We start from the raw sequence: 16342 nt of genomic DNA, 5'->3' as shown, positions 1-16342 counted from the left end.
TCCGGAGGGTCTGGGCTCTGTACCCAGTACCTACATGGTGGCTCACAACCATCCACTCTATACAGAATGTACACGTACAAATATGGCCGGGCAGGGTGGCACACGCCTTCAGTCTCACCACTCAGGAAACAAGCAGGCAGATCTGTCTGTTTGAGGACAGCCTGCTCTACATAACGAGTTCAAGAGCTACATAGTGAGACCCTATCTCAACAACAAAACAAAACAACAAAACACTCACGCACATAAAATAAGCCTAAAAAAAGTTTAACCCCCTAGTTAGGACTGAGTGTGTAGCTCAGGATTAGGATTCCAGGTCCTGGGTCAGATTCCCAGCAACAGGAAAAATAATCTTCACATTATCCTGGAAGTATCTTAACTAAGGTACCGACTTAGCATCTTGAACTTCTTTCTCTTCTGATTCAAGGTGGACACATACGGGAAGAGCCTGGATTAGAATTTGGAACTCTGTTTTTAAAGTTATCTTTATGTGTGTGAGTGTCTGTCTGCACGTGTGTGCACCACATGCTTGCCTGGTGCTCAAGGAACTCAGAAGAGGGCACAGGATCCTCCTGCAGCTGAAGCTACAGAAGGTTGCCAGCCACTCTGCGGGTGCTGGGAATCGAATCCAGGTTCCTCTGAAGAGCAACCAGTGCTCTTAACTGTTGACCCATCTCTCCAGGCCCTCTGGCTTTAGTGTCATTTCTAAGGTAATTAACAATGAGTTTGTGAAGAACTGTGTCATAGGCCATGAATCCTAGCTCTGTTGCTTTGTGTTGTTGGTAACACCTACAGTACCCCTCCGCGCCTCACTCCTTCTCACACCTCTCCACCCTCAAGGATCAACACCTTCGTGACCCTTTTCTGCCAGCTCCAGCCTATGCTGTTCTACCTGAACTCAGCACCGCTGTGTAGGCCCCTCTGTCGGTTGTTGATGATGGTGCTGGAGGCGGAACCCACCGCAGCCCCAGGCCCCTCGTGTCCTTCTGATCACGACTAGGAAGTAAATCCTCCACAACAGGAGAGGAAGAACTTGTTGGAATTTCCATTCCACTTTATACTATATGGACACAAAACTGTCGTGGCTGTTTCTTTAACAGGAGTCATGATATGAATTATCAGATTGTAAAGAGCTCCAGTTTTGTTTTGTTTTGTTTTTTCATTAGTTATTTTCGACTTGCTCATCCTTGCCATTTCTGCCCCCATACAATATGCCATCACTGAATGATGGGTTTTGAAAGACAGGGTTCACGAGGTGAGCCGACATTCACAAATGGGGAAAGCCAGGCCGTCTCCTAAGCTGAGGGTGGGTGATATTTACAGGCTGAGGGGTGGGAAAAGATGACTGGATTAAACTCATCAGCTGTAACCATCATGATCCACCCATAAAGGAAAGCATGGTCAAATTAAAGGACCTAAGAACAAGGAGATCCTACTGCAGTTTTACTCAGACTGCAGATGGTACCGGAGAGGAAACAAACAGATTAGTTCTAAAACTCATCGCTTTAGTTAATGTTGAAGAACACTGGCATTTTTAGTTACAGGAGCCAGGAAAATAAGTGATGAACATTTCAGGTTGGAAGCATGTTATTGAGTGTAGCACTGGACGAAGAACTGTAATTTGGAAATTGTTCCTGACATCATTAGCACAGCACAGATGTCTTAACTTTGCTTCCTTCCTGAAAGTTTACTGGCTGGCTCAGCTCCAGTTAGCACACTCTGGATGTGACAGCGTCTCCTGTCAACTTCACACTTGGGTAGGAGGAATAACATTCCCCATAGGATACTTTGGTATTTTGTAACCAATTATAGCTCTCGCTACTCTTGTTCTCAACCAATAGAGCATCCCTACCCCAAAGCCTGTGTCACCTTTTTCTTCCACCTTGAATTTGCGCTTTCAGAGCTGAAAACAAACCAGAGCTCCAAAGTCTCTGCTTCACCATCTCCGTGCTTGTAACAGGCTGGTGGACTTGGTGCTGGAGAAGGCCTTTGCCCTTTGGCTCCGTTAAAATGATTATTCTGGCCCCGTCACAGAAGCCCTGACTCCAACGGCCTAAATGTTGGTGCACGGGGTTGGGTGAGGCAAGACGGAGGTAGCACACCATCTAGCAATCTGGACAGCTATAGGAGCAGACCCGCCGCTCGCAACAGCTGACGGAGCGGCGACTGCGGAGCCCGAGGCGGCGGCACACGTCCGACCCGTCCTCCCGCCGCCGCGCTGGGGTCGGCCGAAGCTGCAGCCAGGAGCGGGTCCTACCGCGCAGGGCACCACCCCGCCGGCCGCAGGGCGGGGGCAGGCGCGGGCCTCGGCCAGGGGAACCCGGCCGCGTCGACGCGTCCGACCTCGCCGCGGTCAGCGCGCACCGGCGAGCGGGCGGCAGGCCTCCCCGGCCGCCGGCCCCACCCGGCCGCACCCCGGGCTGCGCGGCGTCACAGAGCGCATGCGTGCCGCGGGGGATGCCGGGAGCGCGCAGTGGCGGCAGCGGCGGCGACGGCAGTAACAGCGGCCGCTCGAGCGGGGACACCGGCGGGGCGGTGACCGCGTGGGAGGTGGTCTCACTCTTGGGGAAACTGCTGGGGACCGTCGCCGCGCTGAAGGTGGTTCTGTACCTGCTCCGGGTGTGCCTCGCGATGGCCTGGAAATCCGGCGGCGCCAGCCACTCGGAGCTAATCCACAACCTCCGCAGTAAGTGCCACCCCGCCCGGCGTGGGCCCCGGAGCGGGGCTGGGCCTGGACGCTGTCCCCCTGGCCGGCCGGAACGTTCGGTCCGCACCCCTGCGCCTGCTGGACGGCGTCGCTGCGCGGTTGCACCGCAGCCCGGGCGGCGTGCGCTTGCGGTCTCCTCCCCCGGGACCGGTCGCTCGGCGGTGTGGGCGCGGCGGGGACCGAAGCTCGGAGGGGCCGCCGCGGGCGGGACGGGGCGGCCGCCGCCGCAGCCGAGGTCTGGCCGGCGAGGGGCGTGGCTCGGGGGTCGGGGGGGGGGGGTGCGGGCCGGTGTTCTGGGTGTGCGCGGTCTTCGCCGCGGCAGGTTCCCGGCGAGCTCGCTCTCCCCTGCCTCCCCCGCCCTCTGTTTTTTCCTCTGGAGGGAGATGCTGCTGTCTGATACCGGAGAGCACGTTCCGAGTATTGCGGTTACGGGTGGATGCTGGGAGCAGTTTCTCAGCATCTGTCCGGAGTGTCGGCTCTGCGGGGGGCCGAAGGGTTGCCCGTTAGAGCATGCTGTTCCTGAGACTCTGTTTGGAGCCTGTGGAGGTCCTGAATCCTGTAGACCACTGTGTATGGAAAATGTCCTAACTTTTTTCAGGACGGTCCACTGGCTTTTAAAAGCGTGTATGGAATTTTTTTCTTTTCTTTTTTTTTTTTTAAAGAATAGCATTCTCTGTAGTCATTGTATTCCTTCCTTTGTCGATAGTTTCAGGGTAGAGTAAATGCTGTATCTCTCTACTTTTTAAATTGAAATAGTGTCTGGTTCAGAAACCAAGAAGGGTTGCAAATTCATACCTCTCACTCTGGTCATAATTCACAGTTTCTTTTGCCACCAGTCTTGCAAAAATAATCAGTCTGCCAGGTGATGTTTGTAAATTTTTTGTGCTTTTTTAAAAAAGCTTTTCACGTATGTGTCTCACCTCTCAACTATTCATAATCACCTCGAGAGCTGGAACCATGAAAAAAAAAATAGAATTTTCTAAGAGTCAGTGTCCATTCTTTCCCTCCAGGCATGTCAATTCAGTGTCCATTAAGTGTGCGAGGAACAAAGGTGAATGAGTGAAGTATGTGGGACTGTTTGGTACTTAGTGCATCCATCACTGCCCTTAAAAATAACACTGAAATAGAAATTTGATTTTAGTGTTTTGAAATGAAAGGCAATAAAGTGTGTTTAGATAGCAACAATGTTATCAACCATTGTCAACATTCACTTTGTGTGTCACAGGCTTGTAAGCCCAGCACGCAGGGAGGCAGAGGCAGGTGGATCTTTGTGAATCTCTGTGAGTTGGAGCCCAGTGTGGTCAGTTCCAGGACAGTCAGAGCTCTTTTGCACAGAGAAACCCTGTCTCAGAAAACAAACAAACAAAAAACCCATTTACTTTGTAGAAGTATATTTGATAGGAGGCAGGTGTTTAAATACTGAGTCAATAGTGTAAAATGTTAGGTATGTTCTTGTGGCTTAACACATAAACTTGAGTGTTAGAAATGTTCCATGAAATTTGTTAACATGAGCTCAGTGCTCCTACTGCAGTATAGAGTGTTCTGATCATGAATTATGACTAGGTGATTTCCCCCCAGGAGGGTTTCACCATAGACGCTTGGTTGTGGTAGACATTTGTGATCTATCATCCTTTTAATGGCTACTTTTTTGGGGGGGTCACATTTGCGGTAACCCAAGGCTAGGTCTTTTCCAAGTGGTTTAATGATGACTTTACTGTATTGTATTACTGTTCTTAGCTAAAATTGGTAAGCGTATAAAAATATTTAACGTGCATGGATCTTAACATGGTAGATATTTAGTTTTATACTAAAGATACTATATATTAGTAAGAGGAAATTAGAGTACTCAAATTATTTAGCTTTCTTTAAAAGAACGCTTGAACACTTTTAGAACTTTAAACTTGAGATAATTCTGATCAGCTTATTTGTATTAGCTTACTTTAAAAAATGGATACCATTTTTTTTTTTTTTACCATTTTTACACATTTACTCTGTGTGGTTGGCACAGAGTTTGAAAATACCTTCATTATTTATTTTTCCTAAAGTTTTTTTTTTTTTTTTTTTTTTTTTTGCTTTTGTGGCGCTTGGAGTTAAACCTTCAGTCATAGACATGCTAGACAAGTGTTCTCCCTTGAATACCCTGTCAGCCTCCAAAGTTAAGGGCTTTTAACTGAAGTCTTAGAAGTTTGATCGTGCTGATACTGAAGTAAAGGGATCAGTGAATTGGGAGTGGAGGTTTGAGTTTTAATTTTTTTTTTTTTTTTAATAAAGATGTGCTCATGGTTGCTTAGTTTTAATATTGTAATTTATTGAAAGTGATTCCTTTCCCTTTTGTATTTGAAGACAGAAATACTGGTTGGTTTTATAGTTGATACATCTTTTGAACACTCTGAGACTGTGTGCTAGATTTCTTATCATTCATTGGCTTATGCTGTGATAACTGTCCTTTGGTGAGTTTGAACAGTTCTAAAGCTTGAGCGTGCCTTGCAGTCCTGGATCATTTGCAGAGCTTGTTAGACTGGGCTGATGGGGCTGGAGGCTATAACTGACTCATTCTTAAGTTGTGTGTGTGCAGCTGCAAACACAGGGACTATATGGAGACAGAGAATTGAAAACTACAAGGCTACGTTCTGCAACTGTTTCAGCTTTATACTTTAAAACAACGCTTTAGAAAAAATATATGGTGTAGCCTTTTAGGACTCTGTTCTTGACTGACTTGGTGCTCAGGGGCCACCTAATGACGGAAACTTCTGCAGGTGTTGTCTTACAGGGCGGTTTGGACTACTACCAGAGTCCTAGTGTGCTGGGCTGCTGGAAGGTAGTAGGATCTTTTTGTGATTGTGGGCCTCTTTCAGCAGTGCCTTCTTGGGTTTCAGAGCTTCCCCTTTGCTTTGGTTTTACAAAGGGAATGAAATTCCTGCTTGGATTTTAGTGTCATCTCTTAACATTTAAAATTCTACACTGGCTACTTAAAACAAGATGAGCAAGTTTTTCTTCTCCATCTCTTCTCAACTTTTTGTTTGTTTGTTTTTGTTTTATGAGACAGGGTTTCTTTGTGTAGCCTTGGCTGTCCTGGACTCTCTTTGTAGACCAGGCTGGCCTGGAACTCACAGATATGACTGCTTCTGCTCCCTGAGTGCTGGGATTACAGATGTATGCCACCACGCCCACATCAACTTGTTTTTATCACACATACAAAAAAAAAAATACACCTTCAACCCGATTCCTTCTTGTATGGGTTATTTCTGCTTATGCTTTCTTTGCATCCTTGATTGTTTCATTTTGCAAATAACAATGTTAGTAGGATTATCAATCACCCAATGAATACTTTAATGCTTCCTCTTTATTTATCTAAGAGTTTTCAGGACAAGGTCTCCTTCTATTGCCCAAGCTAGCTATGAATCTGTGGGCTCAAACATCCTTCTTCAACCTCTTGAGTAAATGGCCTGTAGGCACTTGGCACTACACCCAGTCAAGGGGGGTTGCCTTCTGTGTGCCAGTCACTAGGGACAGAGGGAGAGCAAAACAAATACCCTTTTTTCTACAGAGCAGCTAAGTAAAGTAAATAGAACCTCACAGGATGACCATTGTCCAAGCTTGGGGCAGTGGGTTTGTAGTTGTAGGAGAGAATGCCTCGCTAACCCATCCTTTGAGCAAAGATTTGGTGGAGGCAAGACCGACCATGAGGGAGCTGAGCTGTGAACAGCTGAGACCAAGGAAGCTGCAAGTGCTTGCCTTGGCTATGAGGTTTGGGAACGAGACTAGGGACAAATCAAGTATACGACAGCAGAGCCTTACGCATGGCAGCTGGGATGTTTTGCTCTTTTCTGAGTTGGGAATAAGTGAGTGAACAGATTTGGTTTGGTTTGTGTTTTTTGTTTGCTTTTTTTTTTTTTCAGGGAGAGTTGCAGATCAGGAATTTATTCGGAAGAAAGAACAGATTTGATATACTACGGTATACTTAAGTAGAGACCTTTATTGATGTTTGAATATATAAGATTATGGTAACACATAGTTATTGGGTCCTAAAAACATTTTGTTGCTGTTTCTGTTTTGTGGTTTTTTGTTTTGTTTTGTTTTGTTTTTGGTGTTTTGAAATCTTCTCAGGTAGCCTAGAGTGTCCTCAAACTTTCTTTGTAGTTGATCCTCCTCTCTGTACTTCAGAGATGTACAAGTGCCACTTGTACATCAGCAGTCCAGAGGGGACCCCTCCCCCCTTGTACTGGGGATTGAATCTCATGCCTCAGGATGCTAAGTGAGTGCCCACTCCTGGGCTGTAGCCCTAGAACCCTGCCCTCTTTGCTGAGTCAGGGTCTTGTGAACACTGTAGACCAGGATGACCTCAAACTTGCAGACATACTTCCTGAGTTCTAGGTTTACAGTATGACCATGCCTAGTCCTGTCATTTACTTTTGCAAATCAAATGGTTCTCTGATCCCACTCACAGCACCCATGCTTAATTAGTAGCGTACCTAGTGGAAATGAACATTTTTTTTTTTTTGTCTTCATAGTCCCTTACTCTTTACATGCACATTGGATAAACATAACCAGCTCATAAGAGCTTAAGAAGTTGGAGCTGTTTGCTTGTGTGTGTTCGTGCACGCACATGGCTCTTAACACGGTGGCCTGGAAAGAGAATGAGAGAGAGAGCAGAGGATGAGATGGGGGAGAGGGAGTGAGAGAGACAGAGGTGCTGTGTGTGCAGGTATATGTGGGTGTGGTGCATGTGTGTGCATGAGTCTGGAGACCTGAGGACCACCTTGGGTGTTATTCTTTAGGCAGTGTCCACCACTTTTACTGAGACAGGTTCATCCACTGGCCTTGAAGTCACCAAGTGGGCTAGGTTGGCTGGCCATGGAGCCCAGGGTCCACCAGTCTCTGCCTTCCTGTGGGATTGCAAACACACATTTTGCATGGCTTTTTGTTTTGTTTTGTTTTACTTGGGTTCTGGGAATTAGCCTCAGGTCCTTACACTTGCAACTGAACTACCTCCCCAGCTCCATGGACATTAATTTGTTTTCTTTTTTTGCTTCAGCCGTGCTTGGGCAGTTTCTGAAGTAAAATTGTCGTTGTTATGAGAGGATTTTAGTGAATCCCCAAATGCATATTGTTCTGATGCAAACCATTTGATTTGTTTTTAGTGCTGCTCATCTTTTTAGCAGCTGCCCCTTTCATAGGTGTTTCTTCTGGCCGAACTACAAGTTTCTCAAATTATTCTGCTCTGTTCTTTTTACTCCTGCTTCTCTCTGTAAATTTGGCTAAAAGCATTTAGCTGTATTCATGCCACCGTTTGAATGCTGGTTTTGCTCTAACATTTTCTCCACAGATAAGTTGGTCTGTTTTGTGTATTTCAGCCCAGGCTCCCTCAGTCTCGGGGATGGATAAAATGCAGTCCCGCTGTTCTGCACAGGTGAACAGGGTGATGTTTGGCCCCGTTGCCGATAGAATCATTTCCATGGGAACCTCATCGGCATAGCATGTACTGTCTGTCTTCTGACCTGTATTCTAGTTTGAACCTCTGCCAGAGCTACCTGCTAACCTGTGCTTTTGTACCTTAAATTTTTTCCAGCTTGCTGCTTCCATCTTTCCCAGGACTCTATTGCATTATTTCAGGTATAGCTGTGGTCAGTTGTCCCACATTGTCACCAGTTTCTATTAGACAGCTTTCTCTTGTTTTTTTTTTTAATATTAATTTATTCATTAATTCGTTTATTTATTTTGGTTTTTCAAGACAGGGCTTCTCTGTGTAGCTTTGGCTGTTCTGGACTCATTTGTAGACCAGGCTGGCTTCGAACTCACAGAGATCCACCTGCCTCTACCTCCTCAGTGCTGGGATGACAGATGTGTGCCGTGCACAGCTGCTTTCTCTTGTTTTAGTAAGTACCTGAGATAATTTACATAGGGTCATATATTCTGGTTTACAGTTTTGAAGACTTCAGTCCATATTCTGTTGTCCCTATTGTTTTGGACCTGTGGCAAGACTGTTCAGGTTGTCACATTTGATGGCAGGGAGGGGCCTTTACCCACTGAGTAATGTCACTGGCTTTTCAACGATTTTTTTTCTGGTCTCTAAGCCTTATTCTTGAACTGCTATTTCCTATTGCATCACTTTCGGATATCAGCGTTGGCTTGTCAGTTTAGGAGAGAAAGGTTAAGCTCTCCTTGTCTCCACCTAGCTACATCATAACCACTGGTCGAGGCTACCTTTGTAACTGTTATAATGGTGACGGGTAGAACCTAGGCTTCCTAATGTGCTAGGCAAATGCTCTACCGCTGTGCTTGAAGCCTTGCACTTTTAAGTTACATACTTTCATATTTCTTTGTGTATGGTCTATAATCTGACACTACTTCTTGCTCCTTCCACTCTTTAAAGATTTAGCGTGTGTGTGTGTGTGTGTGTGTGTGTGTGTGTGTGTGTGTGCAGGTGCCTGAGGAGGGTAAAAGGGTGTCAGAACATCTGCAGCAGGAGTTACAGGTAGCTCTGAGCTGCTTGATGAGGTGCTAGCATCTGAACTCCAGTCCTCTGGGAGAGCAGCAGGTACTCTGCAGCCGTTCTACAGCCCACCCCCTTCCATTTTTAAAGAAAGGATACTAGCAAATTCCCTGTCTCATTTCCCAGTTTAATAACAATTTGTTTACTAAAGTTGATAACATTTTATTCTGAAAAGTGAAAAGGTCTCTTCTGTCAACTTTAAAAATTAGAAACAAGTGATTATCACTATTTTTGACTGTATCAACACTCTGCAGAGGTGTAGTGTGCTGTGAGTTTTGGTTTTGATCCCTGCTCTGTTCTTTTAACATTGTAGACCTGTCCTGGTGAGAATAGACATAAAGTATCTTTCTTTTTTTAAAAAAAGGCACCAGATCACATTATAGATGGTTATGAGCCACCATGTGGTTGCTGGGAATTGAACTCAGGACTTTTGGAAGAGCAGCCAGTGCTCTTTACCTTTGAGCCATCTCTCCAGCTCCCGTCTTTCCTCTTTTCATAGTCTTTTTTTTTAAATAATTTATTTAATTTTATATGCATTAGTGTGAAGGTGTGAGATCCCTTGGAATTGGTATTATAGACAGTTGTGAGCTGCCATGTGGGTGCTGGGAATTGAATCCAGGTCCTTTGGAGGAGCAGACAGTGCTCTTAACCACTGAGCCATCTCTCCAGCCCCCACTTTTCATAGTCTTATCTGCTTGAAATTATGCCTCTCTTTATTTTATTAATGTTTAAGTCATGATGCTTTTATGATAATGTTTGATTTTTTTGAGACAGGGTTTCTCTGTGTAGCCTTGGCTGTCCTAAAACTTACTATGTAGACCAGGCTGACTTCAAACTCAGAGATCCTCTTGCCTCTGTCTCCAAAGTTCTGGGATTAAAGGCACACACCTACCCCTCCCTCCGGCCTCTTGTGTAATATTTTTGTGATTTTTTCCCCCTTTAATTTGATTCATCCTCCATCTTTTCTACACTTTGCATTGGAAGAAAAATGTATCCATTCTGTTACATTTGCCTTTAAAGCCCTAGCAGACAATATCTTATTTGGATTTGCTGCATATTTGGACCCATGATAGCCATTTTTATAGTTAGTTAATTAGGGTCCTTGTACCCTAAGGTTGCAAGCAGAGTATGGGTGGTTCACCAGCTGTTCACTATTTGCAAAGGCTAATGATAATTGCATGTTTAACCTCTAATTAGTCTATACATGCAAAGCAAACAACACATTACTTTTTTTTGCACATCTAAAGACAAATCATTGCTATTCGAAAGAAATATTTCTGCACAGTGGTAGTTATATATTTCATAGATTGCCGAATATTTAATGTAGCATACCACATCTGATGTGGCACTGATAATTGAATTAGGGTCTTTGGAAGAGCAGCAGGCGCTCTGAACTCCTCACCGTCTCTCCAGCCTCCTTTTCATTGTCAGAAACATTTTTACTGCTTGTCTCTCCCTCTTTCATCCTTCACAGTTTAAGAAGCTGGAAGAGTTGTGTGTGTACCATTCCTTTTTTTGGTTTGTCGAAACACGGTTTTCTCAGTGTAGCCTTGGCTGTCCTGGACTCTCTTGTAGACCAGGCTGCCTTCCAACACATAGAGGTCTGCTTGCCTCTGCCTCCCTGAGGGCTGGGACCCGCCACCACGCCCAGTTGTGTTTGCCATATTTGCACATTCAAAAATTTTTCCATAGCCTTGATAGGTAAGGGATTGACTTGGAGGAGAATCCTCAGTTTACACTTAAATTGAATTAGAATTTACTGAGCAGTAAAAGCAAATGCAGTTCTAAAAATGTGACAAGCATCCCATTCACAGCTCTAATTGAATTGTAATGAAGATGGGGTAAACTGTTCACAGCTTTGACAAAGTCTGGGCTGGTTCCAGGTTTTGTAGACATTTCTGGGGACAGAGGTACACACGTTCATTGTGTTCTTGCCGCGCTGCAGTGGCTGAGTCCCTCTGGTCAGCAAAGCCCTAAATGCTTCCTGTTTTGCCCTTTGCAAAAGTGTACTGGTTATAGCACATTTCTTTACCCCCCAAAAAAGTGCCCTGTATCCCTTTTTCAGCTCCCTCCGCTTTAACGTGTGGTCTCATAGACAGCTAGCTCAGTCTCTGCTAGAATGGTTTTCTGTCGGAGCTTGACTTCATGGCGATCCTTGTAAGGCCTTTGCGTGGGTTCTGCCTTCATGCCTGAGGAAAGCGTGCTGAGTGCAGCTGCGGTCACTCCGCAGCGCCTGGGATGGTCTTCAGCTGAAGTTCCTCGAAAACTGCTTTATTCCTGCTTTGCTTTGAATGTTCCTCTAAAAAATCCTAATGTTACCTCCCTCTTTTAACCTGCCTGAAGGACCTAGCTTTTCTTTTGGCTTTAAAATGGATCATTTTTCCAGAATATGTCTTAAAGTTGATTATTCCTGGGTTGCTTACTTTCTGGGGTGCCTCAAATCAGCTGTGTCATTCCGCCGAGGTGCTTTGGCCTGTGTTTTCTTGTAAGAGGCCAGCTTAGTTTTTTCTTTGTCTTGAGACATTTGTGGACAGGGCTTCAGACCATCCAGGAGCTCTGTGTGATTTGCAGGTTTGTACTAGGTGATGGTGTCAATGGTTGAGGTGAAAACTGGGAGGGAGAAGAGAAAGGTGCTGCTGCTTCCATGAGATGCTTTCTGCTTCATTCTCTTCATCACCTCTTCTCCCAGTAGCCACGCCCTCCCTCTTGAGCAGTGCATCCGCTTGCTCCCTGCCCATTAAAGTGTTTCCCCCCTTACACAGCTTTACTACAGTATATTCCGTGTAGTGTAATTCAAGAGGCATATCAGTCAAGAGTTTTTGAATGTGCTAATGTGTGGTCACGTTAGCATTTTTATTATCTAAAAGGGCATCTTGTTTCACCTTCTTATTCTCTTGCTAGCCTCAACTTTAAGCAACTACTAATTTACTTTTTTTATCTATAGATTTGCCGATTTTGGATATTTTATTTAAAAGTCATATACTATGTAGTAATTTATAACTGGCCTCTTTCACTCAGCATACTTTTTCAGTTTCATCCATGTTTTATCAATAAATATTTCATCCTGTTTTTGTGGCCAAGTGATGTTTGCACACATACGCCGCGTCTCACCTCCACTCATCTTTTGGTGGGCAGTGTTTGGGTCATCTTTTAAAAACTTCCTGGGTTTTATTTTGGTAGTGTAGGCTGAGCCCAGGCCCCATGCCATGCTAGGCAAACCCTCTACTACTGAGCCCAGCCCACCCTAGCTGGCTGCTTCTAGTACTGAGTCCTAAGAGCTCCTCCAGGTCTCATGCTACCCTCTGACCCCAGGCTCACTGTGCAGCGGAGCATGGCCTTGAGCTTGTGACCCTTCTGCCTCCACCTCCCAAGTGCTCAGATACTCACATTACCACACCTGGCTAAGACTTCATAGATAGTGATTTACAAATGTCTTCTATCAAATCAGTGGTCTTTGCCATTATTTATGAAGCTTTTCAGATTAGGGAAGGTCTTTTGAAACACAACTTATTGTTCTTTTAGTTTTGTTAGGCTATATAAGAATCTAATTGTAGAATAGGTCAAAAAAGGTTTTGAATACTTATCCAGTATTTTCTTTTTAAACATTTTATCTTTTAGATTAACTTTATGTATTTGAGTATTTACCTGCATGTGTATGTGCTGTGTGCATGCCTGTCGCTTGTAGAGGATAGATGAGGGCATCAGATCCCCTTGGAACCCAACCATGTGGGTGCTGGGGATGGAATAGGTTCTGTGCAAGAGCAGCCAGTGCTATTACCCACTGAACAATCTCTCTAGCCCCTCATCATCCTTTCTTCTATGAAGGTTACCATATGGCTTTTATATTTAGTCATGAGTTTTTATTTTGTTTTGTTGGTTTTGAAACAGGGTCTCTATGTAGCCCTGCTTCAACTTGCTGTGTAGACCAGACTGGTCTCAGACTCAGATACCCACTTGCTTCTGCTTCCCAGGTGCTGAGATTAAAGGTGTGCACCACATTTGGCTCTATATTTAGTTTTTAAAACTCTGCCTTATTTAATTAATTTTTATCTATGGCACAAGGGAAAGTTGAAGCTCATCCTTTTGCTTGTGGCTCTCTCGTTGTCTCCACATCATTCATTGAGAGTCTTTTTTTTGTTGAATGGTCTTGGCAACTTTAGCCAAACGGCTTGTAAGACATTTCTTTTTCTTTTTTGGGGGTGTGTGTGTACAAATGGGGTTTCTTTGTAGCCTTGGCTGTTCTGGACTTGCTTTGTAAACCAGGCTGGCCTTGAGCTCACAGCAATCTGCCTGCCTCGTAAGACATTTCTTGAAGCCATTGCTGCAAACCCTAGACATGTGTTGAAGATTATAGCACCTTTCGAGGGGAGGATGAGAGGGTGCAGCCGTCTTTGTGGCCTTAGGGCTGCGGGGAGATTAGCTGATGGAGGCAGGAAAGCAGTTTGGAGCAACACAGTAGCCGGTGGTGGTTCCAACCTCCAGAGTCTTGACTCCAAGGGATTTATTTTAGGCGTATTTAAGCGTAGCACAACTTGGTGAGAATTATTCTGGTGATGACTGACTCAAGTGCATAACAAAGCATACAAAACTATCCTTGAGGAGCAAAATAAACCAAATACAAGTCAGACATGACTACATTGAAACTCTGTAAAGTCCATGAAGATAGGCTGTATAGATGACTGAGAACAACAAGCTTACAATAAGAGTCTTGGGGACGTTAGGTCCAAGAAAGTCTCTGACCACACAGATAGCACAAAGGTCACCCGGTAGAAAGCATGTCTGCTGCAGCCTTCTGGGTGTATAACAGATGGAGTATCCCTTCCCTTGAAGGAATACCTCTTTGTGCTTGACAGTCCAGGTTCCCTAGTGCTTATCTGTGTGTGTCCTGCAGCGCTTCCGTCTCGGGTGTCAGTGTGACTGCATCAGTGTCTTCTGCTTCCTTTTTCTTTTTCTTTGCTGTTCTCTCCCTGGTCCAGTGATGCTGTAGGGCAAGTTTGTTTAGTTTCTGCCCCTTGACACCAGGTTTAGGGTTTTTATTTTGTTGTCTTTTTTGAACAGCTGTATGACCATCCTTAACTTTCTGAAACTGAAATTTCCGCAATTGACAAGTAAACGACAGTAGTTTGGATATGTAAGCTACTCAAGTTGCTTTTACTGAAGTCCCGTTTAAAAATAGCTATTTATAATGTGGCCAAAAAAGCAAAGCATGTTTTGTTTAAATATTTTATTTATTCTGAACTTGCTGGCTTATTTTTGTGAGTGTCCATGCTTTAGTTTTAGTGAAGCCAGGAGACTAGTAGGTTTGAGTCCTCCCTGGACTCACATAGTGAGACCCTGTCTCGAAAGAGCAAAACAAAAACAGCAAGAAAATTTTATTTTTCTCCAGAAGTGTTGGAGTCAAGACAATTCATTCAGTCCTAGTGCTTTTAGATCTATAACTAGGCTGTTTTGTTTGTCCTCATGTGGTAATGGGTCTGCCGTCCACAGGCAGTGAACACGTTGAAGAGAGAGATGAGAACTTGAGTAACTATATGCGCGGTTTAATGAGGGTTATTGAAGTTGTTGTTATTGTATTTCTAGACAGAGCCTCACTGTGAACTAGCTGTGTAGACCAGTCTGGCCTTGAACTCAGGGATCTGCCTGTCTGCCCGCTAAGCACTGGGGTTAAGGGCACGTTCTACCATACCCCAGTGAAGTTCTATAATACAGCGCTTTTTTCTCATTTTTTATTAATTCAGTTTGCAGCTCAGTCCTTCCCTCTCCTCCTACCCTCCCTTGCACATCTCCTCTCCCCTATTCCTTAGAACAGGGGAGCCCCACTACCCAGAAAGCCTAGCTTCATCAATTCACGGGAGGACTGAGTTTCTCTTCCTTCCTTGTGGCCTGGTAGAGAAGTTCCATCGTGGAGAAATGATAAAAAAGCCGGCAGCATAGTCTATATCAGAGATATCCCCTTCGTCCATAACTTGTGGGCCGACATGAAGCCTAAGATGCCTATAACACCATGTTAAAGAACAGATTGCTGGGGAAAGAAAATGCACATGTTACTGACCTTATTTCCTTCTTGAAATATTCATTTCTTTTGGGTTCTATATCACTATGTCAGCTGGAACTTTAGCCTGCCTTTGCCTCTGTGGTTAATTTGTTTTTCTTTTTTGGCTTTTTTGAGACAGGCTTTTACTATGTAGCACTGACTAGCTTGGGACTCATTATGTAGACCAGGCTGGCCTTGAAACTGTGTGAATGGTCCTGTCTCTGCTTCCCTAGGCTAGGACTTGCTGGCTTGAGCCACCTACCCAACTCCTCATTCTGAAGGCGCTGCTGTATGCCACAGCTGTCTGCACTGGCTTTTATTTGCCTTCTCGGTGTGTTCTTCCCTGTCTGCTTTAACTTTACTCCAGTTATCATCTGTGTGAACAGAGACATGAGTTTCTAAGTCAGGACTCTCTCCTGGGCCTCAGCTTCATGTGTCTTGACTGTTGAATATTCCTGTGTGTGTGACCCACAGCTTCCAAATCATCCCGATGCCTTTCCAGGTTTTCTCATCGTCAAGTGACTGTCATCCCTTACCCCAGCTCCACCGCATTCAGTCATTCAGTCAGTTCAGTATATATTATATAGTAAATGTAACTGAAACTCTTCATTTTCTCCAGCCTGTCCACTGTCATTAGAGCCAAGTGACATTGCCTGGATCATGGCAGACCTGTGGTCTTGTCTGCTTCATTTTGACCTCAGCGGTGCAGCCAGGGTAGTTCTGAAATACAGTGTTACATCTGCTTAAAATAACTGTCATCTCTTTCATTTCAGAAAATGGCATCATCAAGACAGATAAAGTATTTGAAGTGATGCTGGCTACAGACCGCTCCCACTATGCAAAATCTAACCCTTACATGGATTCTCCTCAATCAATAGGTAAGCTTTATATTTCTAGAAAGTCTCCTGTTTCTCAGTTCCTCTGTAATTTTGTGACTAGGAAAAGAGCAGCATACAGATATGGATGTTAACCCCGTAAATGGAAGTTTTGTCACCCAGTTTGGCAATCCTGACCAACTCCTTGTGACAAAATTCATTTTTTTTTTTTCTGTCTTTAAAAATACATTATGTGAATCAGGAAGTTTGGGGAATATTTTAAGGAAAACCAAAAC

General features: G+C 44.6%; 1 protein-coding gene across 4 annotated transcripts in view; it reads left to right on the top strand.

Annotated features, from left to right (window-relative positions):
- The first annotated feature begins 2003 nt into the window (after positions 1–2003).
- Pcmt1 (protein-L-isoaspartate (D-aspartate) O-methyltransferase) overlaps positions 2004–16342 on the top strand; it is a 34045-nt gene continuing 19706 nt past the window's right edge. For 2 of the 4 annotated variants that reach the window (XM_055608063.1, XM_055608065.1), the window contains exons 1-2: positions 2004–2683; positions 16005–16109. In XM_055608063.1, the coding sequence (XP_055464038.1) occupies positions 2455–2683; positions 16005–16109 (334 nt within the window). In that variant the 5' untranslated portion in view covers positions 2004–2454. Of the gene's footprint in view, positions 2684–2877; positions 2940–16004; positions 16110–16342 lie in introns of those variants that run through there. The other 2 variants (XM_055608064.1, XM_055608066.1) reach the window with 2 other exon arrangements.

This window comes from Psammomys obesus, unplaced genomic scaffold, assembly GCF_907164565.1.
Source record: "Psammomys obesus unplaced genomic scaffold, mPsaObe1.curated_primary_1811, whole genome shotgun sequence".
Classification (NCBI taxonomy): domain Eukaryota; kingdom Metazoa; phylum Chordata; class Mammalia; order Rodentia; family Muridae; genus Psammomys; species Psammomys obesus.
This window is presented reverse-complemented; position numbering and strand designations above follow the sequence as displayed.